General features: G+C 57.0%; 1 protein-coding gene across 3 annotated transcripts; it reads right to left on the bottom strand.

Annotated features, from left to right (window-relative positions):
• Positions 1–73: 73 nt before the first annotated feature.
• CAMTA2 (calmodulin binding transcription activator 2) lies at positions 74–26,100 on the bottom strand. Of its 3 annotated transcripts, none has more exons than XM_089772723.1 (22): positions 25,967–26,100; positions 15,933–16,042; positions 15,311–15,414; positions 15,008–15,075; positions 14,648–14,783; positions 14,216–14,287; positions 13,896–14,049; positions 13,574–13,714; positions 11,761–12,749; positions 11,538–11,664; positions 11,190–11,324; positions 6,909–7,027; positions 5,805–5,983; positions 5,577–5,655; positions 4,997–5,261; positions 4,571–4,896; positions 4,102–4,292; positions 3,761–3,992; positions 3,376–3,447; positions 2,155–2,348; positions 1,548–1,622; positions 74–1,268 (listed from the first exon to the last, which is right to left on the bottom strand). In XM_089772723.1, exons 2-22 carry the CDS (start codon positions 16,000–16,002, stop codon positions 1,205–1,207), a joined length of 3,792 nt encoding a protein of 1,263 aa, XP_089628849.1. In that variant the 5' UTR covers positions 16,003–16,042; positions 25,967–26,100; the 3' UTR covers positions 74–1,204. The 3 variants fall into 3 exon arrangements, with proteins under 3 accessions (XP_089628849.1, XP_089628848.1, XP_089628850.1); XM_089772722.1 differs by lacking the exon at positions 25,967–26,100 and adding an exon at positions 19,171–19,323; XM_089772724.1 differs by lacking the exons at positions 11,190–11,324; positions 25,967–26,100 and adding an exon at positions 19,171–19,323.
• Between the last annotated feature and the right edge of the window lie 27 nt (positions 26,101–26,127).

Genomic DNA, 26,127 nt, shown 5'->3' with positions numbered 1-26,127 from the left:
AAGACGGGCGGGAAATAATCCCGCGGACGCCGGAGCCTTGAAGGGGCGCTGAATCATATTCAACGGGCCGCCAGGGGAAGCGCCACCCCGTAGTAATGACAGGGAGCCTTAAAGGGGAGGTGAGCGGCAGCGATGGAGGACAACAGCCAGTAAATTAAAGGGGAGGCCAGCCCCTCCCTCCCCTTAAAGGGGAGGTGCAGGGCGCATAGAGACGTCGCAGCCCCTCCCCCACCCCCGGGCGGTGCAGCACAGGGAGTCCCGCCGGCACCGCACGCTGCGTTTTCCCTTTTAATGTAAATATTACAAACAGCCCGAGCGCGAGGCGGGACGCTCGTTCGCCCGAGGCCCGGCGTGCACGCGCGCGGTATATTACAACTATGTACAGGCCCGGGCAGGGGCCGCGCTGCAGCACGCGCCGACCATGCGGGGGGGGGGGGAGCGAGGCGTCGGCCGAGACCATGCGGGGGCGGGGGAGTCGGCCGAGACCATGCAAGGGAGGGGCCCGGGGAATCTGCAGAGACCATGCGGGGGGGGGGTACGGAGCGAGCTGGGAATCAGCGTGTGTACGAGGCAGGGCGGGGCTGACGAGACTAGTTCTCAGCACAGCGGGCCCCAGGCGCTGGCCAGGTGGGAGGGGCGACTGGGGGCGGTCACATGGGATCAAACCAGGCCCTTTAAGTACAGCAAGGCAGGGGCTCACCTCAGACTGAACTCTACATGACCCCCCCCCCCCGCTCTAACCCCGAGCCCCAACTTCCCTCCCGGAGCCAGGGAGAGCAGCCAGGGGCCTGGCCCCCAACCGGAGGGGATAACTTGGCACAAAGATAAGGTGAGGTTGGTGAGCAGGGGAGAGCTTGGCGAGGGGAGAACAAGTGCATAACAGCTGATACCTCAGTTCTGAAAAGATTTCCCCCTCCCCTCCCACCTGCACTGTCCTCATGTCCATTGGGGGGGTCCCCCCCCCAGTCCATGGAGATCAAGTCCTCCTTTCACTCCCACCACAGCCAGTTGCTATTGCACAGTCATTAAGACAGGAGGTCTGATCCATTAAGACTCCATTGTCGCAGTCCGAAAAAAAGAGCAAAGATGGAGGCAGCCAACCCCAGATGCCTGGGTTTCCAGCCGGGCTGCCTTGGACTTTAGCTGGCCACTGGAGGGGTCCAGGAGGAATGTCACCCTCCAGGATGGGGTCAGCATGGGGGAGCTAAGTAGCAAGACCTCGCTTCTGTAAACTTTCCACCTCTTTGCTCTGCTTCAGCTCCTTCATCCTGGGGGTGGAGAAAGAGGGAGGAGGTGAGGGCCCCACTGACACCTCAATCCCACCCCACAAGGGTCCCTCTTTTTCCAGATCCCACCTCTGGGAGTACACCCTCCCTGAATCCCCCACTTACCGTCTTGCCCCACCCGACCATAGCCCCTCTAATGCACCACATTCCCACCCCAGTAAAACTGCCCCTATCCCAGCTTCCCCCCCCCCCCCCCATTTCCCTGCTTAGGATCCCCCCATCCCAGTTCTTTGACACCATCTCGCTTCCTGCCCCACATACCTGTGTCGACAGCGGCGCAGAAACCGCATGATCTTACGGGCAGCCTGATCTTGCTTCTTCGTAAGGAATGTGCCCCTACGGGGAGAGAAGATAAGAAGTGAAGGTGCAGATGGCTGGTTACGCAGGAAGCCCTTGCCCAGCACAGAGAGGCAACCACCTGTGGGGTAGGATCTTTTCATAGCCAGGGATATGACAGCAGTGGGTGTCCTTCACTGGTTTCTCCTGGAAGACCAGGTCAGTCCAGAACAGGCGATTTAAGCATCCATGGTTGAGGAAGAGCTCAGATCCTACATGTGGGGTGTGGATGTCACCTTGCCCAGACCCAGAGGGCACTGGAGGCACAGCTTCCCCAGACTGGCTCCCTGCCCCATAAGCCTGTAAAGAGGCATGGCCCTGTAGATACTGAGCAATGAGTGGCCTGGAGCTAGGAGAGAACATGTCAGTGGAGAGCTGGGCTCCATACCAGGCACTGCAGCCTAAAGGAGGAAAGGGACAACAGACGAAGCGAACAAAACCCAGTCCTGGCTCCCAGCCCCCCTCCTCTGACCCACCAGCCCCCACACTCATCCCAGAGCCAGGCAGAGAACCCAGGAGTCCAGGCACCTACTTGATCTTCTGCTGCATGGTGGCGGAGGCTCGGTGGCCCTGTTTGAGCTTCTCATACTCTTTGTAGCTGCGGTAGTACTGCTGAATGAGAACTGCGGCCCGTCGGCTCTGCTGGAACTTCTTCTGCTCATAGTAACTACGGAATTTGCTCTGGATCAGGATTGCAGCTTGTGTCATCTTCTTATACAGGGCATACTGCAGGGGAACAGGGAGGTCAGACGGGGCAGTGTGACAGAACCTAGTCCCCCCCTCGATGCTGGGGAGAGAACCCAGGAGCCCCCCTGCTCTAACCCACCAGCCACTAGATCTACGGAGATACTCCAGTAGGAGTTCTGTGCCACTGCAGATATGCAGAATTCATGTGTTCCACAGAATTTTTTCCACCTCCCACAGATGTTTCTGACCCAAAGGTGCTGCAGTTCCACCTTTTGCCCACCTGAGGTCGCTGTGGCACCAGACTAAGGACAGGGACAGATGTGTCTGACTGAATGGGAGAGGCTCTGGGTCAGCATGGGGGAGGCACTCCCCCTCTCTCCCAAGATAAACCTCCTACAGGATCACAATAGGCTCCTTCCCTCTCCCAGCCTCACACAAGGAAGGAAACATGGTGCTGGGTTGCACCTTACGTGAATTACTCCATGGAATCTGTGTTCATCTACTTAGACAGGGATCCGTTTGTCAAAGCAAAACATCAGACTCGTTGTTTTTGGTGTCTATGTTACAGACATGCTGACAGAACCCTAAGTGGCATCTGTGCTGTTTTGACAAATCAAATATGTCCAATTTTGCAGAATTTTAAGCATTCCCTCAGGAGTAGAGAGAGAACCCAGGAGTCCTGGCTCCCAGCCCTCCGTTCTGACCCAGAAACCCCCACTCCCCTCCCAGAGTTGGGAAAAAAGCAGCAATTCATGCCCCCCCCACACACAATCCCACCCTCCCCCACCCCCATGTGCAGCCCTCTCCATGGCAGCCCCCACTTGTTACCTTCAATGCAATCCACGTGAGCTTGCGAGACAGAGAAGAGGTGAGTTAGTGGGGCAAGGGCATCTCCCAGGATGAGACCCAACAGACTCAGCTTACACCTACAGCTCTGTTGGGGGAGTAGGGAGGGAGCCTGGGTCTGGCTCCAGGAGTGATGCCAGCTGGCCCATGGCTCCTGGAGCAGTATCCCCAGCCAGCATCTCCCAAAAAGGCAGCACGAAGCACCCCCGATGGGCTTTACCTGCTTGTACTTGCGATAACATCGTTGGATCACGGCAGCTGCCGTCTCTTGCTGCTCCTTCAGCCGCCGGCCCTGGAGGGAGAGTGGAGGGTGTCAGGCACCCAGGGCTGGCAGGAGGGCTCCCTGTTGCCAGGCAGGGCACTGTGGGGAGGAGGTGGGGCGGAGGGGGAGGAGAGGAGATGCCTGTTACTATGGGGCTTCCAGTTGCCAGGGAACTGCAAGATCCTGGTTGCTGGGGGACACCATAGTGAGAGATCCTGGTTGCTGGTACAGCGCAGGATACCCACTGCCATTGGGATCCATTACCAGGGGCACAGCATGGCAAGGAAGGGGCCAGATGCTTGTGGCACTCGGGCTAAAGCAGGGGGCCTGTCAGGAGGGGCACCTTGTACTTGCGGAAGGCCGTCTGGATGATGCGAGCAGCCTCGTACAGCTCCCGCTGCTCGTGGTCGGACAGTGTCAGCAGCGCGAACTCGCTCTCCATCTTGCCATTGGCCGAGGCGTTGAGGAATTCGGCCCACCCAGCAGCCGTGGGGGGTGGGGGCAGGCGGTCAAAAGACAGCTCCCCTACTGAGGTCTGCAGGGGACTCAGGCACACTCGTGACGAGGGCACCGACCTGGAGGGCAGGGATAGACACAGACCCCAGTGACCTGGCACGTGGAGCCAGTCAGTCCTGCTCTGGGAGGGGATAGGAGCCAGTGCCCCCTGGAGGGCAGGCCCAGTACCTGTGCTGGGAGAAGCTGGGCAGCTGGTCAACGCTCTCCAGGTAACTGGTCAGCCAGGACATGGTCTCGCTCAGCCCCATGTTCCCACTTCGCTCCCGCAGCGGCACCTCAGCTGAAGAGCTGAAATCCTCCTGCTTAATGCGCTCTGGTGTTGCCTCGATGATCTGCCTTGCCAGTGTGATCATGTCCACCTGGGGGCAGAGACACCAGACATTTGGGTTCTCTCCTTGTCTCTGGGAGGGGAGGGGTGCTGGTGGGTCAGAGCAGGGGGGTTGAGAGCCAGGACCTTTGGGTTCTCTCCTCAGCTCCACTCCAGCTGGTGACTTGGGGGTCAATTTGCCTGAGTTTCCCTTCCTTTACTATGAGAACCCATGTTCCCCCCCATCACAAACCATTAGCCTGCTTAGCGCCTCCCCCCACCACCACTGCACCCAGCTCTCCCAATCTATTCCTCCCCCCCTCCTGCTACCTGCAGCACATCAGCAGTTGGCAGATAGTCCTCATTCTCCGTGTTCTCCGCATATGACAGCAGCTCTGGCTCGGAGGGCTCCTCATACTCCATGAAGAAGTGGGGCTCACCGGGGGAGCAGCGCAGGCCAGGTGGGCTGGGGGTCTCCTGCAGGTACCAGCTGGCTGGGCCCTCAGGGGCAGTGCCAAAGTCCATGGTGCCATCTGGCTCAGGACTGCCGGCGGGTGAGTCACGAAGAGCAGAAGCGCTGGAGTAGGCTGAGGTGACAGAGACGGAGCCGTCCGACAGCTCTGAGGGTGAGGAGACACTGCTCACTGTGCTCAGCCCTGGGACAAGGGATGAGGGGGGTCAGCAAGGGAAGGGAGAGCCCTGGAGAGCACTACCCACCCAGAGACACCCGACTCCCACACTCGGCGGGCACCATACCAGTGTCGGGGCTGGCAGAGAGTGGAGAGGGGATGCGCAAGGCCTCAGCTGGGTGCTGCTGCCCCCAGCCCTTGTCCACGACACCCTCGGAACTTGGCTCCTGGCGCTGCAGGTCCTCCAGGCGAGCAGCCAGCGCCACATGGCCCCGGGAGCGAGCCACAGTCAGAGGTAGCCGGCCCAGTGAGTCGGGGATGGAGAGTGCTTGGCCGTTCCAGCGGTACAGCAGAAGGGCTGCGTCGATGTGGCCCAGGGCGCACGCCCACATCTGGAGGGTAGAAAGCAAGGAGTTAGAGGGCACTGTGGGACATGGAGCAGGAGTTCAACAGGGGGCGCTCCCCCCTGGTAGGCAGGGCTGGCCCCAGGGCTGTGCTAGGGGTTGGTGCAGGGTGGGGGCTCAGTAGGGGGCGCTCTCCCACATAAGCAGGGCTGGCCCCACGGCACCATCAGGGGGTGCTGCAGGACAGGGAGCTGGGTGGGGGCACTCTCCCACATGGGTGTATCTACAAGTCCCTCCCCTTGGTGCATACTTCATCTACTCCCACCCCCCCCAGCTCCTTCCAGGGTGAGGTCCCCGACTTACCAGCGGGGTGCAGGAAAAGTGGTCAACATTCAGAGGATCTACTTCCTGCTCCAAGTCCAAGCTGTCAGCACTGAGGTTCCTGCAGGAAAATCAGGTGAGCAGGGTCCCTGACTCAAGTGGAGAATGGGCGATCCCCCACCCCCAAAGACCCCACCCGAGCTGCACGGATAAGGGTTCCCCTCTTATTCCTGCAGCACAGGCTGCCCTGCAGCAGCCTGGGGAACTTACCTCCACTTCATGAGAGTCTCAATGAGGCGGGCATAGCCCTGGGCAGCTGCCAGGTGCAGCAGAGTCATGCCCCGGAAGCTGATGTCATGGACCAGGGTGTCAGAGTGAAGCCAGGAGGAGCGAGACATCATCTTCTCGCACAGGGCCACGATCCGGTCCTCGAAGGAGTCAGAAGTGGCCTGTGGGAAGAGGTCCCTAGTTAACTGTCTGCTCCACCCCAGAGGTGGCTGCATCTCGGTGCTGGGAGCTGGTTAGCCTGGTACTAGGCACCCCTGTATCTCTGGAGGGGACAGAGGAACCTACAACGACCCAGCAGATCCCCGAGATGGGAGGCGAGACAGAAAGGGGGCTCAGTGTCTGGCCTCACCTGGCCATGAGAGGCTTGTATAAAGCCCCACAAAGGGAACCCCGGGATCTCACCCCCCATGACTTAACACAGCCCACCAGATTGCAGCCAATCTCTAGGTCTTGATTTTCCCCTTGCTCAGGCTGGAAAGAATGCCTGTCCTGTCCTGGCTGGGCAGGCTGGAAAATGCCTCTGTAATCCCCCCCACCCCAGCAAGGAGCAGCCGCCGGGCACCCTGCCGAGCCTGCCGCCACGTGGCTAAAATTAACCCCCCTCAGGGTCCGAAATAGCAGCACAGATAAAGGCTTATGGGGGGGTATGACGTCAAGCCAGGCACAGCATGGGGGGATGGAAGGAGCAGTGGGACCTCGCTCCCAGTCACCCTGCTCTGACCCACCAGTCCTTACTCCCCTCCCTGAGCCAGGCAGAGAACCCAGGAACCTGGCTCCCAGCTCCCCTCCTTTGACTCACCAGTCCCCACTCCCCTCCCAGAGCCAGGGAGAGAACCAGGTGTTCGGACTCCCATGCCTGGGCACACCCAGGGGCTTGTACAGTAACTGACCCGAGTTGTACTGGAACCCCCCCCCCCCCACACACACACACACACCACCTTGCAATAAACTCAGCCACAGTAATAACAAACAGTGAGCGGAACTGGCCTGACTACAAGAAGCCAGCCGGCCAAACACTTCTGACACACTAGACCATCAACCCAGCACTAGCGGCTCTTCCCTTGAGAATCCTGCCTGGGGGCTCACCTGGGTGTGGGGGGACTCCCCGGCAGCCCCCCGCTGTTGCTGGGAGGACGCTGCCATCTCTGCCATGCGCTTCTCCATCTGCTCCAGGCGCTCCAAGATCGACATCCTGAACTGGTTATCTGGGGACATGGTGTGTGTGTGTGTGAGGGGGGGTGCACAGCAATACATCCCCCCACCCCTGAAACTCAGGGGTCCTGGCTCCCACCTCCCTTACTCTGATCCACCAGCCCCCACGCCCCTCCCAACAGTGAGGTGAAAACCCAGGAGTTCTGGATCCCAGCGTCCCACTGCTCCAACCCACCAGTCCCCACAGCTCTCCCAGAGCCGGGTCGGGAACCTAAGTGTCCAGGCAACAAAAACCTGCTGAGCCCGCCCCATCTCTCCTGCTGGGATTAGCCTGGTTAATTTCCGGGGACAGTGGAGTGGGGCCAGGCGGCTAATCTGCATATCATAGGGATTAGCCAGACAGGAAATACCCCCAAGGTTGGGTGTAGCGCCCCCTCCCACTCCTGTACTGACACCAGGCAGGGAAAGCTGAGCCCCTCATCCCATTTGAAAGTGGAGCTATGGGGAGACAGTGCTGGGCTGGTGGAAGCGTAGTGGAGGGGGGTCCTGCTGAGGTTCTAGTGTGGCCCCGCACTCCACAAGACACCATGGGACCCCACAATACACCCCCGCCCATCCCCCAATTCCCTCTCTCAATACACCCCCGCCCTTCCCCTATACACTCTTACAATAGACCCCCACCCTTCCTCCCACAATACACCATCAGTGCACCCCCATTCTTCACTCCCCATAATACCCACATCAAACTGCCATTGCATCCCTATTGTCACACAATAACACCCCCTTCCATCCACTGCCACGCCCCTCAAATACACCCCATTCACCCACCCTGCTCTCCCCAACCCAGCCTGGTACACCCCATCCACCTCCCCCCAGACAGCACACTGGGGTACCCCACCTGGCACACCCCAGCCACCTCCCCCCAGACAGCACACTGGGGTACCCCGCCTGGCACACCCCAGCCACCTCCCCCCAGACAGCACACTGGGGTACCCCACCTGGCACACCCCAGCCACCTCCCCCCAGACAGCACACTGGGGTACCCCACCTGGCACACCCCAGCCACCTCCCCCCAGACAGCACACTGGGGTACCCCGCCTGGCACACCCCAGCCACCTCCCCCCAGACAGCACACTGGAGTACCCCAGCCACCTCCCCCCAGACAGTGTAGTGGGGTACTCCAGGCATGATTCACTGGCTCCCGGGTGGGACCTCCTGACCCCCCAACCTTGCTACCTTCCTTGTCCATGGCTCTGTCCTTCCCGCGGGCGTGTTCAAATGACTCCCAGCAGGAGCTGGAATTTCCTGGCAGGGATGGGGGGCTGGCTCCCCCCACTCACATATGCACGAGCAAGGAGCAGGGTGGAATTACCAGCCAGAAGTCCTGGGGCCCCACAAGGTGGCAAAAAAAAAAACTGCTCCTCCCAAACTCCCCTGAGGTCCGGTGACATCTCAAGAAGAGGGCAGCGGGGGGGAGAAGGGAGGAGATCCCCAGGCCAAGCCCCTAGGGCGTCAGTCTGTCTCCAGCCTGCAGTGCGGTTTCTCTGCACTGTGACAGGGCCTCCCACTGCCCTGGCTCTCAATGGGACAGAAATAGCCATGGGGAGGAGGGGCTGCCCCCCCCCCAAGCTGCTAACAGAGGGCAGAGGAGGGGGGCTCCTTGGGGAAAGCCCAGATGACTGTTAACCCCTTCCTGCTGGGGTGGGGTGTAAGGAGAGGTGACGGTGCGGGAAGGAGGGTGATACTGTGCAATGTGCAGCTGTCTGCAGGGGTGTCTGGGGATAGGTGGTGTGATTGTGCAGTGCTAGTATGCATGATTGTCTTGTGTGCCTGTGTGCAGGGGCAGAGTGCAACTGCAGCTGTGGGGGAGGGCGGTGTGACTGAGGTGTGTGTTGATGTCTGGGGATAGAATGTGTGATTGTGCAATGTGCAACTGTGTGTGGGAGTAAGGTGTGCAACTGCATCTGGGGGCATCCGCGTGGTGTGTGACTGTATGCAGGGGTGTCCAGGGCCAAGGTGTATGACTGTGCAGTGTGCAACGGTGGGCAGGACTGTCTGGGGAGTAACATGCAATTGTGCAGAACATGACTGAGGCTAGTGTGACACTGTTGGGCAGGGTGTCCGGGGGTAAGGTATGTGATCGTACGACTGTGCGCATGGAGGTCAGGCGTAGGATTGGGCACATGGGCCTGTGTGTGTGGACAGGGATTACTACAGGCATGCGTGCAGGGAATGCGAGGCTGCATCTGTGTGGACACGTGGGCAAGCGTCTGGGGGATACAACTGGGAGGGCACAAGGGAGTTCAGCACTGTTAGGGGGATGGGCTGGGAGCCAGGACTCCTGGGTTCTCTCCCCAGCTCTGGGAGGGACCTGGAGTCTTGGGACTTACAGCAGGGTGGGCTGAGAGCCAGCACTGAACTATGACTCCCTTTCTGGGGTGGAACATGGCCCCTATTTAACAATCCAGCCCAGACACCGGGGTTCACACCTCAGCAGGATGGGACCACACCCTGGAAAGTGGCCTGAGACCCCTGCACTTCCGCCCCCTTGCCCGGCTGCGTCACTGGCAGCCATGACGCCAAGCAGCAGTGAAACAAACCCAGGCAGCTGGGGAAGGTGTCCCCTTACAGCCAGCCAAGGTATTCTGAGGCCGGTGACTCATGGCCATGGAAACCGGGCACCCGGCCCAACCCCACTGGAAATTCCACCCCCACAGGCATGGGCTACTGTGGGTGTGCACCTGACGACAGCCAAGAACTACCCGGCCTGCCATGCAGCAGCATCAAGGGATTTGTCCGCTGGCCAGGAGGGGTCAGAGCTGGAGGCCTGGAAGCCAGAACTCAGGAGTCCTGAGACCCAGCTCTGGGAGGGGAGTGGGGGCTGGTGGGTGAGAGCAGGAGCCCATTCACACTCTGGTTGAGCCCAAACTGAGCAGCCTCCTGTAACTTTTGCTGCCCCTTGGTGGTTGCAGTTGGAGACCAGCTATCTGGGCATTTGTGGGGGCACAGAGGTCTCCCAGCCACGCCCGTTTCCCGTGACCCAGACAAGCACAGGGAGGACAGGATGCCAGCACCAGGCCTCTTCTCCTTTGTCCCAAGGGGACAGAACTTTCATCCCAGAAGGGGAGGCATCCCCCCCTCCCAGTTATTACTCAACCACACATTCTACACCTGGCTCAAGCCAGACCCATGGCCCAGAACCCACCTGCCACCTCTTTGAGCTCCCTCCCCAGTGCATTCCCAAAGCTTCCCAGGACAGAACAGGAACCCCAAGAGCACTGTACAGCAGGAGGCACCATGTTCTGGGGTCTGTCACCTCACTGCTAAAAATATATCTGGGCACCCTGCTGAAATCGCAGTGGCAGTTTCACTTGCATGGAACGTTTGCCTTCATTTCCTGTCCTAAAGTCTGGTGCACCGTTGCTATGAGACACCTGTCATGCCACATCCCAGAGGTGGCTGTATCTCAGTGCCAGGGGAGGGGTCCCTGTGTAACCAGCCACCCTGCCCCAGAAGTGGCTGCATCTCAGCGCTGGGTGAGGGGTGCCTGTAAACTGGCCGCCCCACCCCAAAGGTGTCTGCATTGGAGCGGACTACCCTCAGTTTTGGAGGCGGGGTGGAGAATTCTGTATTGGAGCGGACTACCCTCAGTTTTGGAGGCGGGGTGGAGAATTCTGTCTAGTTTGATTACATCTGGCCTAGCTGATGTATATGGCTACCCACCACTCCCACAGGTTCACACATTCCCAGGACCCCATGTTCGTGCTCTGCTCCCTTCCCAGCCCTACATGCCCAAAACACACACTGGGGCTATGCTGCCACCTGCTGGCTCTGTCTGGAATAGCTGTCTTCTGGTTGGCTGGGGGGGGGGGGGTGGAGTATGAGGACCCCCCGATTCTCCAATCACTTCCTGCTCCCCCCCCTTCCGGGGGGAGATGCTAAGACCAGGGAGAACATAGGGAAAGGCAAGTTTCATGAGGATGAGGAAAGGATCCAGGTCTCCTGGCTTCCAGCCCTGCTCCCTCCCTACAACCATCTGAAAACGGCAAGGGGAGGGAAGAGACCAATCTCTATCCCTGTTTGCAATGACTTATGAGGTGCCCCAAGCCCCTCTGAATTTCTCCTGCTCCCTTATTAGTTCCCACAGTCACATGAAAAGCCTCCCCCTCACTTGCTCCCTGCCCCTCATCTTCCCCCAGCCCCCATCCCACTCACCATCCAGGGAGAGCCAGTCCAGCTGGGTGCTGGGCAGCGCCAGAAACCCACGGCCCCGGTACTCGAACAGCACTGAGGTGGAGACCAGCCGGGAGCCATGGGCCACTTGCAAGGCCACCAGCCCCTCCTCATGGCCTATGGGAGGAGGGGCAGTGAGAGGGGACAACATAGACCAGGCCTGTCCTCCTGAACCAACCAGTCTCCACCCTGGGGCTTGATGGGATCTGGCGCCCCCTAGAGGGAGCAGGTCCCATGCCCCATTTCCTGGCCCCCGAGCCAGCCAGTCCCTGCCCTAGGGATGGGTAGGAGCCTGCGCTCCCAAGAAGGGGGAGGCCCTGTGGCCCGTACCGGGGCAGTAGCAGCGTAGGACACCCGACTGAATGAGCGCTGCAGGCACGACCACTCGGTCGAAGAGGCAGGTGTAGGAGTCTGTCTCATCCATCCACGGCCCCGTGATCAGCACCTTGACACCGCCCTACAGGGGTGGGAAAGAGCCATATTAATGACCTGCAGGGGGTCCCCTTTATCTCTTGCTCCCCTTGCCCCCCGACACTCCTACCACCTGACTCACCTCTGGGTAAGACCAATCCGGCGAGAAATCAGTGATGTTCACTAGCTCCTCAGGCTGGGGGCCTGGAGTCACCTCACCCCCTGGAGGAGCAGCCTCACCAGGGGTGTCAGGCAGAGCTGGGCGTGGGGGGCTGCTCCCTCCCCCAGCCCCAGCCTCCTCCGTCATGAGTTCCGAGATGAAGCTGTCCAAGGAGAGGCCGAAGGGCAGGTCCGGCCCCCTGGCCCCTGCCGTCTGTATGATGGAGTACAGCTCCTCCTGCAGCTGCTCCGTCGCTGCCCCACCACCTGGCCGGGACGCCCCCGTCTCCATGGGTGTCTCCCCTTTCTCCCGGGAGGAGGGCTGGGTGCCCCGCCCTGGCGCCCCCCCGTCATCCTGGATGAAGAAGCAGTTGCCAGCAGTGGGGGGCGCATAGGCCGGGGTGGGTGGCTCCGGTGCCCGACACCCATAGGTTTGGCCCCGGGCGGGGCTGTTGAGGAAGCAGTCGGGGTCGAAGGCGCTGGAGCCGGCCTCCCCTGTCTCCATGCTGGCCTCCAGGTTCTGAGACAGGACCAGGCCGGGACCTGGCAGCAGGGCCAGGCTAACAGGGCCGGCGGGTGCTGGAGGATCACTCGCCACCAGGTGCTGGCTGGGTGTGAGGCCTAGCGGCTTCTCTGGGGCCCCGGCCAGGCCAGTCATGACTAGGACGGCACTGCCCGGAAGCCCCACTGACAGTGCCACAGCAGCTGGTGGCCGCTCACCTCGGTAGGAGCTGCTGGGTGGACCTACGCCAGATGAAGGCCGAGGGGCATCTGGGGAGGAGGAAGAGGAGGGCTCGGTGGGCGCTGGGGGTTCTTTTCTGTCAGGCTTGGCCAGCTCTGGTTCCGGCTTGGGCTCAGGCACACGCTGTGGCTCGGGGAGTGCCGGGACTGGGCAGAGCCGCGCCTCCACCTTCGGGGAAATGATGCGGTGCTTGGTGCTGCTGCATTTGTGCGGGACATGGCCTGGGCTGCCTGTGGGATGGACAGACAGATGCAGCTGTGTGGGGGCAGGCTGAGAGTGGGGCCATCGGGGGGCTAGACAGACAGGCTCTGTGGGGATGCGCCAGCAGGGTCACAGCAGACAAACACACAGATAGCAGCGTGTAGGGAAGGGCAGATGGACAAACAGGGCTGTGGGGAGGGCAGGGTCAAGTCAGAGGGAGACAGCTGTGGAGGGACAGACAGTGGGATGGACATTAGGGTACCCCCACGGTGCCCCCAGGCTGATGGGATCCCAGGAGACCAGCCCTGGATGTGGAAGAGGAGGGACTGGGCACAGCAGTCAGCCAGGGATGGGGAGGCTGGCTCTGGGCTGTGGGTACGTGACAGCACAGGCACTGCTGGCCACCGTACCTCACATTGGCCACTAGGGGGTGCCAGCAGAACCCTGAGCCACCAAAGGCAGAGACGAGCTCCCTGCTGAGGAGGGGGAAAGTTGGGAGCCAGGACACCTGGGTTCTCCATGAGCTCTGGGAGGGGAGCGGGGGCTGGTGGGTTACAGCAGAGGGGGCTGGGAGCCAGGACACCTGGGTTCTCCCCCCCAGCTCTGGGAGGGGAGCGGGGGCTGGTGGGTTACAGCAGAGGGGGCTGGGAGCCAGGACACCTGGGTTCTCCCCCCCAGCTCTGGGAGGGGAGCGGGGGCTGGTGGGTTACAGCAGAGGGGGCTGGGAGCCAGGACACCTGGGTTCTCCCCCCCCACCTCTGGGAGGGAAGTGGGGACTGGTAGGTCCTAGTGGGGGAGGGGGGGCTGGGAGAATGCCTAGGTCCCACAGCTGGTGGGGTGGGGAGGCACTGACCGAGGCCACTACTGCAGAGGCAGGCATGCGTGCGGGGTGGGGGTTTGGCCTGGTGGCTCTCCAGGATCTGCTGCACCAGCTGCTCAATGGAGAACTCTGTGGTCCCGTTGCCGTTGCTGCAGCTCCACTTTATCCCGTGAACTGCAGGAGAAGGGGACAGAGACATGGAGCAGAGAGCAACCAGGCTGCTCCCCCCCCCCCCCCCCGATCCTCTGTCCCATCCCTGCCCCTCACAGGCTTCATCCCTTCTGCACAGCACCCTCACCGGGGCCCTTATTCACCCTCAACACCCAAGGCCCCGCAGCTGGCACCCTCTCCTTACACATGGGTTTGAGCTGGCTCACCAGCTCCTCCTTCGACCACTTCAGCCACTCCTTGCGGTCGCTGCTGATGGAGCAGAGGATGGGCCCGCAGAGCTTGGCGCAGTCCTCCAGCGCCGGCACGTTCAGGTAGTGCACCAGCACAATGTCAGGATTCTGCAGGGGCAGGTGCAGGGTCAGGGTCAGGATTCCAGGTTCCCTCCTCTGCTCTGGGAAGGCAGGGGGGCTGGGAGCTCTGAAACGCTGTGGGATCCTTGTTCAGAGCCCTCAGAGATTTCTTTGTGGTGTTTTAATGCAGACCCTGCTGCCCGACTCCCCGTACCTGCAGTAGCCAGTAGCACCGTCGGTGGAATGTGGGGACAATAGAGGAGTGGACGTAGCAGCCATACAGACACTGTGGGGAGACAGGGGGAGAGTAGGGCACTTCTCAGCACTCGGGGGGAGGCAGTCTAGGTCACTCCCCACCCATAGGGAGGCATGGTCACACTGGTGCCTATGGCCCATGCCCAAAGGGAAGCCAGACCCTTGCTTGCGTAACCCATCCCCTCTCTGGAGGGTGCCCAATCCCCACCATGCTCCTCCCACATCCCTGGGCTCAGCTTCTAAGGACACCAACCTGGTCTCTCCCAGCCCCTACTCCCTCCTGGCTCCAAGTTGCCCCACAGCCCCCTGTAAGGGAGACCCAGCCCAAGCTCCTCTCTCCCACAGTACCACCAGCCCCACATCCAGTATTCAGGGCCCACCCCAAGCCTACCTCCATGCCTTGCACCTTGAGTTTCATGTGGTCCTCCCGCGTGGTCTTGCCGTCCTTGCGTTTCTTCCAGCAGTAGCCATCCTTGCGGTACTTCACCTTTTTCCGGTTGTATAGGATGATGGAGCCGTTCTGGGGGCTGATGCCGGAGAAGAGGAGGAGTCACTGCGGGGCTGAGCTGAGCTCCCACCAAATGTCTCCCAGAGATCGGCTCCCCCAGTGTACCCCAGCTTCTCCCTGCCACCCCGGGCATCCCTACCTGCTGCTCTCTGGTCCTCCCTGCCACCTCCCACCTCTTTCCCAGCCCCCCTTTATAACTGCAAACCCGGCCTCCCATACCCCCACTCCCTGTGGGATGCTCACCGGGTCTTGGGAGAGCAGGAGAGCCATTCCTCATGCTTCTCAAAAGTGATCAGATAGGAGGCAATTTCCTAAGAGAGACCAGAATGCCCAGCTCAGGGTGGGAGGCGCCCCCCACGAATTCCCCCTTTGATGTGCCCCATCACTCAGGGTCCAAGTGCCTGACAATGGGGCAAATTGGGGATAACACCACAGGCTCAACAGAGGGACCAGGCCCCAGCCCCACTCCCTGCCCCCGAGCCAACCAGTCCCTGCCCTGAGGACTGGTGGGAGCAGAGGGGACAGGGCCCCTGCCCCATTTCCCACCTCATTGGTATTCCAGCGCAGTCGCTCCTTGGGGAGGGCAGGGCATTTGGGCAAACACTCCACCAGCTTCTTGGGCAGGAATACTTTCAAGTGGTGGCTCTTCTCTGCAGAGACAAGGGGACACAAATTCCAGCATTGCAGACTGCCAGGAGCCAGGACACCTGGGTTCCCTCCACAGCTCTGGGAGGGGAGTGGGGGCTGGTGGGTTAGAGCAGGGGGCTGGGAGCCAGGACTCCTGGGTTCTCGCTAGGTGAACCCCACCACCTGTGGCCAGGACCAGAGCAGCCTTCTTCTAGCTGCAGCAGGGCCAGAGCCAAAGCACACGGTGGGTCTGGAACAGCACCTCTCCCCCTCATCTGCATCCACAGCAGGGCTGGGGCCAGAGCAGCCCCCCACAGTCTGTCATGCCACAGCTGGGGGGCTGCCCCAGGGTTAACCAATGAAACCTAACATACAACCAGTTAACATTTGAAATGTTAATTAACATCCCTAGTTTTCTCCCCGACTCTGCGAGGGGAGCGGGGCCTGGTGGGATAGAGCATGGCTGGCTGGGAGCCAGGACTCCTGGGTTCTCTGGCTTGTAAGTTGAGCTCGGGGGGGCCTCATCACCATTCTAACTCACCAGAGACCTCTGTGGTTTCCTTGTTATTCATCATCAGGGCCTGGTGCAGGGGGATTAGAGCTCTTGGCATGTGGGGCTCAAATCATGGTACGCAGGGAAAGGACTCAGACCTGGGGAGGGAAGAGAAGCAGGACTATGCGTCACACACAGCCAGGGATCAACCCATTCAGCCAGGACACCTATGCCCAAGTCCCGGACCCTCCAGCCTGGTCTTCACTGCCCCCCAGTGCAGCAGATCAAAGTCCTCAGCCTCTCTCCAACTATGCCTAGGATTTGTTTCTCCAGTTACTGCCACATGAAATGCAGCCACCTCCAGGGTCAGGGTAGGAGCTGCTTATCCAGAGACTCCTGGTCCACTGCAACATTGCAGCCACCTCTGGGGAGAGGCAGCTGCTTACACAGGGTCCCCATGCCTGGTGCTGAGAAGCAGCCACCTCTGGGGTGGGGCTGCCAGTTATACAGGGACACCTCATAGAAATGCTAGGGCTGGAAGAGACCTCAGGAGGTCATCGGTCCAGCCCCCTGCCTAAAGCAGGACCAACCCAAACTAAATCATCCCAGCCAGGGCTTTGTCAAGCCAGGACTTAAACACCTCTAGGGATGGAGATTCCACCCCCTCCCTAGGGACCCATCCCAGTGCTTCTCCACCAACCTAGACTTCCCCCATTGCAACTTGAGACCATTGCTCCTCATTCTGTCACCTGCAACTGCGAACAGCCTCTCTCCATCCACTTTGGAACCCCCCTGCAGGAAGTTGAAGATTGTTGTCAAATCCCCCCTCACTCTTCTCTTCTGCAGACTAAATAAGCCCAAATCCCTCAGCCTCTCCTTGTGAGTCATGGCTCCAGCCCCCTCATCATTCTGGTTGCTCTCCACTGGACCCTCTCCAATGTGTCCACATCCTTTCTGTAGTGGGGGGCCCAGAACTGGATGCAGTACTCTTGCTGTGGCCTCACCAGTGCTGACAATTGCCACTGATGGAAGCCAGCATGCAGTAGTTAGTGGGTGCCTCTCTAGCACACGGCACATTCCTCACAAGCGCCCACAGCCCCGAAAGTAGGGATGTGAACGATTGACCGGTGAGCCTCATCCTTAATGGGGCTGCTCCAGCCCTGCGGGACCACTGTGGTTGGGGGCTATTTCGGAGAGCCCGGATGCTTCACAGGAGCAGCTTCTGTCTGTGGCTAGGTTGGGCTGGAGCAACCCCTGCTTGCAAATGACATGGGGGGGCCCCACTCCAGCGCAGTCGGGATGCAGTTAACTAACTAAATGGGATTTTTCATCCCTTCCCAAATGTGGACCCCCTCTTGTCTGGGCTAAGTTTAGCTTCACCCACTTTGGAAGGAAGAGTTACTGGGGGAACACCCCCAATGCTGCAGGGCATGAGCAGGCAATGTGAGACCCTAGAAAAATAAACCCACCCTACATCATTGCTCCTCACAAGCAGCCCGGGGACAAAGGAAACACTCCTGGGGTTAGAGTGGAGAAAGCTTGGGAGCCAAGACTCCCGAGTTCTCTCCTGGGGTCTGGGAGGAGAGTGGAGGCTACTGGGTTAGAGTGGGGGTGGAGGAGAAAGAGCCAGGACTCCTGGGTTTTATCCCGGGCTCAGACCCAGCCCTGCGCTTTGGAAGGAGCTTTCAGATCCCAGCAGGAGGGAGGTTTATAGTGGTAGATTTCCCTGTAGCTGCCCTTTTAATAGGGCAGCAGCCAGGGCCAGTGACTTTGCAGCTCAGTCCCGCCAGGGCCCAAGTGCAAGGAGGTTTCTCCCCAGTTTTTCCCAGAGAGCCAGGTCAAGGGGAAGTGCAGCCAGCGAGAGGGGAAGCGACTCAGGAGCTGGGTGAATCAGGGAACCCGGGGCAGCGACACACAGCACACGGGGAAGAGGAAAGCCAGCCCCAATGCCCACCCCAGAGCTAAGGAAAGAATCCAGACCCCCTTCCTGCCCCCGGCTCCAACCACCTGACCACCCCTCTTCACTCTTAAAGCTCAGCTGCGCTGGTCCCTGTGTAACCAGCCACCCTGGCCCTGAGGTGGTTGCAGCAGTGACATGTGCAGCGCAGAGAATAACCCAGCCTGCGCCCAGGCCCAGACCCCTTCACCCGGGGTCTTTGCAGCTCCTGGCACAAGGGGAAGGGGCAATCTCAGATGTAGCCAGCGCAGATCCAGGCCAACCATTCAGGCACCCAGTCTAGGTGCTGGGGAGGGGGCCACAGGGGGTGTCAGTACATCCTCAGGATCAGGGCAGGGAGTCACAGGGCCAGTCACACTGCCAGTGTCCACCAGCCCCTTCCTGCGCCCCAACCTCCCACATTACCAGCATACTCCCAACCTGGCACCTGTTCCTTATCCCCCCAACAACCCATCCCTGTGTCCACCAGCTCTATGCCCCACCAATGCATTCCCCAACCCAACACCCATTCTTACACAGACCCCCACCAGCCCCTCACTGCCCACAGCTCACAGTGCACTCCCAACCTGGCACTTGCTCCCTGTTCCCCACTACCCCATCCCTGTGCCAGACACACACCCCAGCACTCACTCCTTGGCCCCTGCCCCATGCAAACCCTCACCCCAAATCCAGCCCCAACCCAACACCCACTCCCCAGCTCCAGCAATATGCAGACCCCCCCATCAGCCCCTCCCTGCCCCCAAGTCTCCATCCCCAGTGTATGCTCACACCAACACCTATGCCCTGCTGCACCAGACTCCCACCAGCCCCTTCCCCCATCACCCCACCCCCAGCACATCTCCCACCCATCACCCACTCCCTGCCCCCCAGTGCACCCTGATACCACTCCCCACTCCCAGTACACCCCCACCTGTGCACCATCCACCTTGGTACACCCCTGCTCGCAGTACACTCCCACCCCAGTACCCCCCCCTGAATCCCCTACCCTGGTACACCCCCGCTACCAGTACTCCCCCACCCCCCCCCACCCCCCCTCCCCCTGACCCCCCACCCCAGTACCCGGTACACCACCCACCCCAGTACCCCTCCCTGAACCCCCTACCCGGTACACCCCCCCCCACCCCCCAGTACCCCTCCCTGAACCTCCTACCCTGGTACACCACTGCTCCCAGTACACCCCCACTCCTGTACCCCTCCCTGAACCCCCTACCCTGGTACAACCCCCGCTCCCAGTACACCCCCACCCCGGTACCCCTCCCCGAACCCCCTACCCTGGTACAGCCCCGCTCCCAGCGCGCCCCCCACCCAAGTACCCGCTCGGGCCGCTACCTGCCGGGGCTTCGCGGCGGCCTCCTCCCGCGCCGCCGGCCGCCATCGCCCAGCGCAGCTCAGCGCCCAGGCCCCGCCGCCCGGCTGCGTGTGAGCGCAGCGCGCACGGGGCGGGGCCGTCAGCGTGACGTCACGGGGCAGGGCGGGGCGGCGCTCTGAGGCGTGTAGGGAGCGGGTGCGTGGGGCGCTAAGGGGCACGCGGGCGGGGGCGGTGAGTGGGGCTCTATGGGGCGCGTAGGGACCAAGCGTGAGGCTCCCTAAGGGGCCCGCACCACACTCGTGGGTCTCTGTAGCGTTGGGGGCGCCGAAGCATGCATAGGGCTGTGATGTGCAAGCTGTAGAGTCCATATGGGCTGCACCATGCAAGTCTCCATGGGGCCGCAGGGCCCGCAGTGCAGGGGGCTCTATAGCACAGGCAAGGGCTGTAGCATCTCTGGAGATATTTAAGAGTAGGTTAGATAAATGTCTATCGGGGCGGGTCTAGACCAGTGGTTCCCAACGTGGACCATATGGCTCCCCGGGGGGCCATGCCTTACTTCTAGGGGGGGCCACATGGAAAACAACGGAACAGTAGGGGGCCACCCAAACTTGACTACCAGGCGCATGATGAATGCGGCTCAGAAAGGAGCCATGAACAAAAAAAGGTTGAGAAACACTGGTCTAAACAGTACTGGGTCCTGCTGTGTGGGCAGGGACTGGACTTGATGGCCTCTTGATGTCCCTTCCAGTTCTAGTATTCTATGATTTTATGGTTCAAGTCTCCATGGGCCCCTGGTGTAGGGACCGCAGCACGCAGGTCTCCTTAGGCCCCCAGTGTAACGTAGACGGGGTGCTGTCTGCTCTGTAAGCAGTGCTTCTCCTGTGCTGTGATGTGTGATTCCTACTGACTCACCCACATGCGTATTGGCCCAGACACCTAGTCCCAGCATGTGCAGATACCGCTGCCCAGAGGACAGACAAAGGCAGGGAGGCAGAAACGAACACCTGGCTGGGGGGCAGAGTCTGGGAGCGAGGCAGTTTCAGGCTAGAAAATATGAAGGGAACAGACTAAGCTGGGTGTGGAGGGTTGAGGGGGTGATGGACCCCCTAACCCAAGGGGTCTGAGGCATCCGGGCCCTGACTCCTGTAACCACATCACGTCTGTGCTGTGCTGTATCCTGGAGAATCAATAAACCCTCTCTATTCTACTGGCTGGTGGAGTTTGTTCTTGCTCCTACAGGGCTGCAGGATTGGGGGGAACCCCAACATGCCATCACACCCAGTGTAGGTACCACGGCATGCAGGTCTCCACGGGACCCTGGTGTAGGACTGTGGTGCAGCGAGTCTCTATGGGGCCTGGCTATAGGGCCCACAGCAAATGATTCTGTGATCTACCAGTGGTCCAAACCTGTGGTCCAGGGACCCCTGGGGGGTCTGTGGCAGTACCATAAAGGTGTCTGCACAGTGCCTCTTGCAGCCAGCATATCCTTCAACCTGTGCTGAAGGCTCAGGAAGCAGCACAAGTTGATTGACTTGCTGGCTGCTGGCACAGCTATGTAGTTCGGAGGTGGAGGGGGTCTGTAAAATTTTAGTAGATTTAACATATCCCTGAAGAGACTGGGAGCCACTGATGTACAGGATATGTTTTCTGTAAAGGATGTAAATGGTTAACCGGTAAGCATGACCCTCACTGGGTGATCTTTATCACTTATGGTTAACCAGTGCTCCAGCCTGGGTGGAGCAGCCCGCCATGATGCGGGTGGGAGACATTCCATCCCAGCTGGCCTCCCGCCCCCCCTCATGTATGTGGTTAACCAGTTAAACACAGCCAAACAGCCTGGCTCACTGCACAGTTACTCATGCTTCTCATTCCTTTAGTTTCCATGATATGACCCCATCGCACATAATTTTCAGTACATCCCATCACTGGCTGCTATGGTCTGGTTCCCACATGACCTGAAGTTTTGCATAGTGACCAGTTCTAGGGCCTGCAGTGTACATGTCGAGACGGATTCCCCACCCTCACCTGTGCCACATGTCAGCACTTAGGCCTGAGCCAAGCCAATGTTAAAGGGTAATCAGTGAGGAATCAGGGCCAGTCTTCCCCCAAGGGCTCCTGAGTCTCCATTGTCCAGTTTCTGGGGCTGGGGCAGAACTGGAGCAAGGTGGGGAGGTAACTATGCATTCTCTGAATGGGTACGTCTACACAGCAACATTATTTTGAAATAACTAGTGTTATTCCAAAATATCTTAGTCTGCATCTACACAGCAGGCAGTTATTTCAAAATAATGTCAAAATACTGTCAAGCTGGAAGACTTCTTACTCCAAATCCTGTAACCCTCATTGTATGAGGAGTAAGTGAAGTCGGAGGAAGGATGCTCTATTTCAAAATAAGTGCTGTGCAGATGCTCCTTATTTTGAAATAAGCTATGCAATTGATGGAGCTCAATGTGTGTAGCTTATTTCGAGTTAAGCCCTGCAGTATAGATGCACCCTATTTGGCTCTTGTCCCCAGAGGTAAATGAGAGCACCCTTATGGCTGTGCTAAAGCATACTTTGCTTCTCCTAGAGCAGAGAGGAGCCCATAGAGCAGAGCACCCTCTGTGCTGGGGCCTGGGAGCAGAGCTGGAGCAAAACCAGAGGGATAAGAGAGAAGCCATGAGAAGGAAGGAAGAATTGGAAAACGTGCCTTATAAGAAAGACTCCAGGAACTTGATACATTTAGCTGACCAAAGAGAGGGTTAAGAGGGGTGACTTAATCACAGTTTATAATAACCTACAGGGGGACCAAATATTTAGTAACAGGCTCTTCAATCTAACAGAGACAGGTAGATATAGCCAGGTCCAATAGCGATGTAATAGTGCAGTCAATTAAGTCATCAGCAAAAGCTTATTGGTTAATGATATAGACTAAACGCATTTCCTGGCCTTCCCCCTGTCGCCCATCCCCCAACTGCCACCAGCAAATTTTTTAGCGTGCTGTCCAGCAGCTCAGCTCAGTCCTGGCTTGCACGGGTCCACGACCTACCTACATGTAAAGTTTATTAGTAGCCAGGTACACAGGCAACCTGACTCAGTTCCAGCTCATGACAAATCTGGAAGTTCAGACTCCCCCCGGACAGGGGTTGCTGCCATATCACACTGCTGCTTGTTTATCAGCTAATTTTTAAACTGGCTCCCCTTGTGGACCAGCTCCCTCCTAGCACCCCACAGAGGCAGCAGCACAGAATGGCAGAGGGGCCAGATTGCACTGGCTGCCAGCCCCACTCCTGGGAATATGGAATAGTCAAGTAACCGATAGGAATTCATGAGGTTAATCAACTATTCAATTAACCAATATTAACATCCCTGTGGACCAACGGCTAGAAGTCGAAGCAAATCAAATTCAAAGCATATATTTTTGATGATGAGAGTGATTAATAGAACAACTCACCTGGTGCCATGGTGGGTTTTCTATCACAGACCATTTTTAAACAAAGATGGAATGGTTTTCTAATGGATCTGCTCTGCGAATTACATTGGGGCAGTTATCTGGCCTGTGTGATCCAGGGGTTTGACACTAGATCACAACAGTCCCATCTGATGCGGGTCTCCTCTGTGAAGGTTTTGGAGAGCTAGGGATAGAAAGCACTACTGAAGGACAGCACTGTTGCACGCGTCTAGAAGAGCTAGACCCAAGGGCTGTGTCTACACTGGCATGAATTTCCGGAAATGCTTAAAACAGAATAGTTTTTGTTATAAGTATTTCCGGAAAAAGAGCGTCTACATTGGCAGGCTGCTTTTCCAGAAAAGCCCTTTTTCCGGAAAAGCATCTGTGGCCAATGTAGATGAGCTTTTCTGGAAAAGAGCCCTGATCGTCATTTTCGCGATCGGGGCTTTTTTCCGGAAAAGACTACTTGGCTGTCTACACTGGCCCTTTTCCGGAACAGTGTTCTGGAATAAGGACTTATGCCCGAGCGGGAGCAGCGAAGCTTTTCCGGAATAGCAGCTGATTTTGTACAGTAGAGCATCGTTGCTTTTCCGGAAATTCAAGGGCCAGTGTAGACAGCTCGCAGCTTATTCCGGAAAAGCGGCTGATTTTCCGGAATAAGTGGTCCAGTGTAGACACAGCCTTAAAGAGTTACGGTGGAAAAATGTAATCCAAGCTAAATTTCAATGTAGTCAAGCCCTAATGTCACCAAAAAGCAGAGCATCTAATTGAGTTTTTTGCTCATGAAAGCTTATTCCCAAATGAATCTGTTAGTCTTTAAGGTGCCACAGAACTCCTCATTCTTTTCCAGATACAGACTTACACAACTTCTGCTCTGATACTTGTCAAAAGGAGCTGTTAATATTGCAGGTTTTAATCTCAGTCGCAGAATCAGAGCAACACCAGCCAAAGATACAGTGATGGACTGTCAACTTTTTCAGTTGAAAATTCTGACTTTTGGCCAAAACCCTCCATTTTATTTTATTTTATTTTATTTTATTTTATTTTATTTTATTTTATTTTATTTTATTGTTTTCAAGCAACTGAAAATGAATACCAATTTGGCTAAATAAATAAGAAACATTAGCTGAAAGCTTCCAAAAAGTGAGCAATGTTTGACAAAAGTATTACCAAAAATGTTAAAAAAAAAAATGTTTTAGTCCCCAAACTCCTCCAAGTGGAAAAATGTCATTTGGGGGTTTTCAGTGGAAAACTTTTCAGTTGTCAAAGGATACATTCCTTTTCTGAGGACATTTTAATTCCATCTCATTCTTAATTTTTCATCCCCAAAAAGTTTGGATGGAAAATCTGTGGATTTGGATCCTAACAGTGGCCCCAGGACTACAAGTACTGTAACAGCCTGGGGAGAGATGCTGTTTCAGAACCCTCAGCCACTCACTGAAGTGGGAGCTTAGGGAAGCAGTTCTTTCTTGGCACAGCATCCCATTCCTGGAAGTGGACAGGCTGGCATGAAAGTATTACGGCCATTGTTAGCAAACAGGCAACTCCAGGAAGTGGAATCAGAAGGGGAATTTGCACCTCTCTGTGTGGATTAGGTTGGAACGCTGAATCGGATGAGATAATCTGCACTTTTACCAAGCACGCATGGCCTTCCTTGGGCAGTTCAGTGTGTGCTTTCAATCTCCTCATACCCGTCATGTGTTTACTTCAGGGGGTTTTGTTTGTTTTTTCTTGCTGGTCCAAAGCCAAAAAGTCTTGTGATGCCTGGAAGGAATGACTTGGAAACCTGCAGTAATTGTAAAAGTAATTTGTAACCCTTTGCACTGCCCTCCCCCCATGTGTTGCCAGCTTCTTTCATTAATCTAACTCCACAGGAAAGATAATCTGCACCCAACAGATACATCTTGGGCACCTGCAGTTATGCACAACAAGATAGCCTGAGAAAAATTACGACACCAACAAGATCCTGTTCCTCTATCCTCTGGGACACTAGCATTGGCCAGCAGCAGCATTTCTCGTTGAAGAGCTCTCAATCTCCTGTGCTGTGTCTGCCCAGCATAGGGCATAAGGGAGGCCCCAAAGAGTGCTAGTCTGGCAGTAATTTGGCTCTGTCACGTTTACCACTAATTTTCACAATGCTCTTACAATAGAAATAAAATATAAATACTGCCAAGTGTTTCCACTTTGTTTAATAGTGGGGATAATAAATAAGAGGGAACATTTCCCATAACTAGTACAGAATAGTACAATGAACTTCTAAATAACTTCTTGAGACAAGACATCAAATAGGAGCAAAATCGCTACACAAATTCTATAACAAATTTAGCTGAACAGTGAGATAAACGAAGGAATTGTCCTCACCTGCACAATAAACTGTTAGGGTCACTAATCTTCCTATATTTGAACAATAGACCCCTTTGTTAACTGTTACTGAACTTGCAAAGATCAAAAAGTGAACATTAAATGTTACAGAACAGTAAAAACCTGACTCATTCAGGGTCTGGATTCAGCTAGGTGCTTGTATATTTTGCTGGATATCAATAAGCTTAGACGTGTTTAAAATTAAGCATGTCTTTATGTTCTTTACTGAATTGGTACCTCAAATATTACTGAACAACATGAACTAATTCTATAGGGCCTGATTCAAACCCCTTTCCAAATGTGTGAGCAGTAACTTAAATGCTCGGCAACCATCTGATATATATCAATCAATACTTGCATGGGAACATAAGTAGAATTTAAAAACCTCTCCAAAGTAAGTTACCTGCAATACAGAAAGGTCTTGGTGCAACTAGAATAGTCGCAGTGCTTTCCAAAGCCCAATGCTTATCATTTTACAATGCCAATATATAGGGTGTGTTTGAACTTTGCCAAGAATATGCTTTTATCGCACAGCACTGGAAAGGTCATGTGCATTTGTGGATGCTGGAAAACACAGCCCAATTCTAGGGAGGGAAGTACTTTCTCTGGCCCAAGTTTAAAAAGATTGTAGCTCATTTTCTTAAAAAATAAATAGGTGGTGTTATTAAAAGTTTGCAGTGGGGTTTTCAAAATTCCCTACTTTCCTTTGGAGGGTAGAACCCAGAGTGTTCTGCTGGGAAAATTCATGCCCCATTCAGAAGGGTGGCAGCACAAGGGATTAACTGAATTTCATCCTAGCTGTTTTCATTCACCTTCCAAATGAGCCAGGAGGGGATTGGGTTTTCAAAAAGGTGTTGGGATTCCATGGGCTCAAGGTTTTCCTGGAGGCACGATTTATAATTCATTACCATGAAACTAGGGTCAGGAGCAGCAGAAGATCTGGGCCTGATTCACACCCCTCTCCATGACATGAAGTTTTGGAGAAGTCCAACAGGTTAGCCTCTCACTAAGTGCCCCACACTTACCTCTCCTGGATGGTTCTCACTGGAGAGAAGAGAATCATCTGCAAGCGTCTGGGGATCCTGCCACCCATGACTTTTGCTTTTTCCGCAGGAAGAGAGGAGCGCAAGCTGTCTCCCGCAAAACTGTCATTCACCAGCAATGGCCAAGGCAGCCTTCCATCGGG

This window comes from Pelodiscus sinensis, chromosome 22, assembly GCF_052426305.1.
Source record: "Pelodiscus sinensis isolate ZL-2025 chromosome 22, ASM5242630v1, whole genome shotgun sequence".
Taxonomy (NCBI): domain Eukaryota; kingdom Metazoa; phylum Chordata; order Testudines; family Trionychidae; genus Pelodiscus; species Pelodiscus sinensis.
The sequence above is the reverse complement of the archived record's forward strand: the minus strand, read 5'-3'. Positions and strand labels throughout refer to the sequence as shown.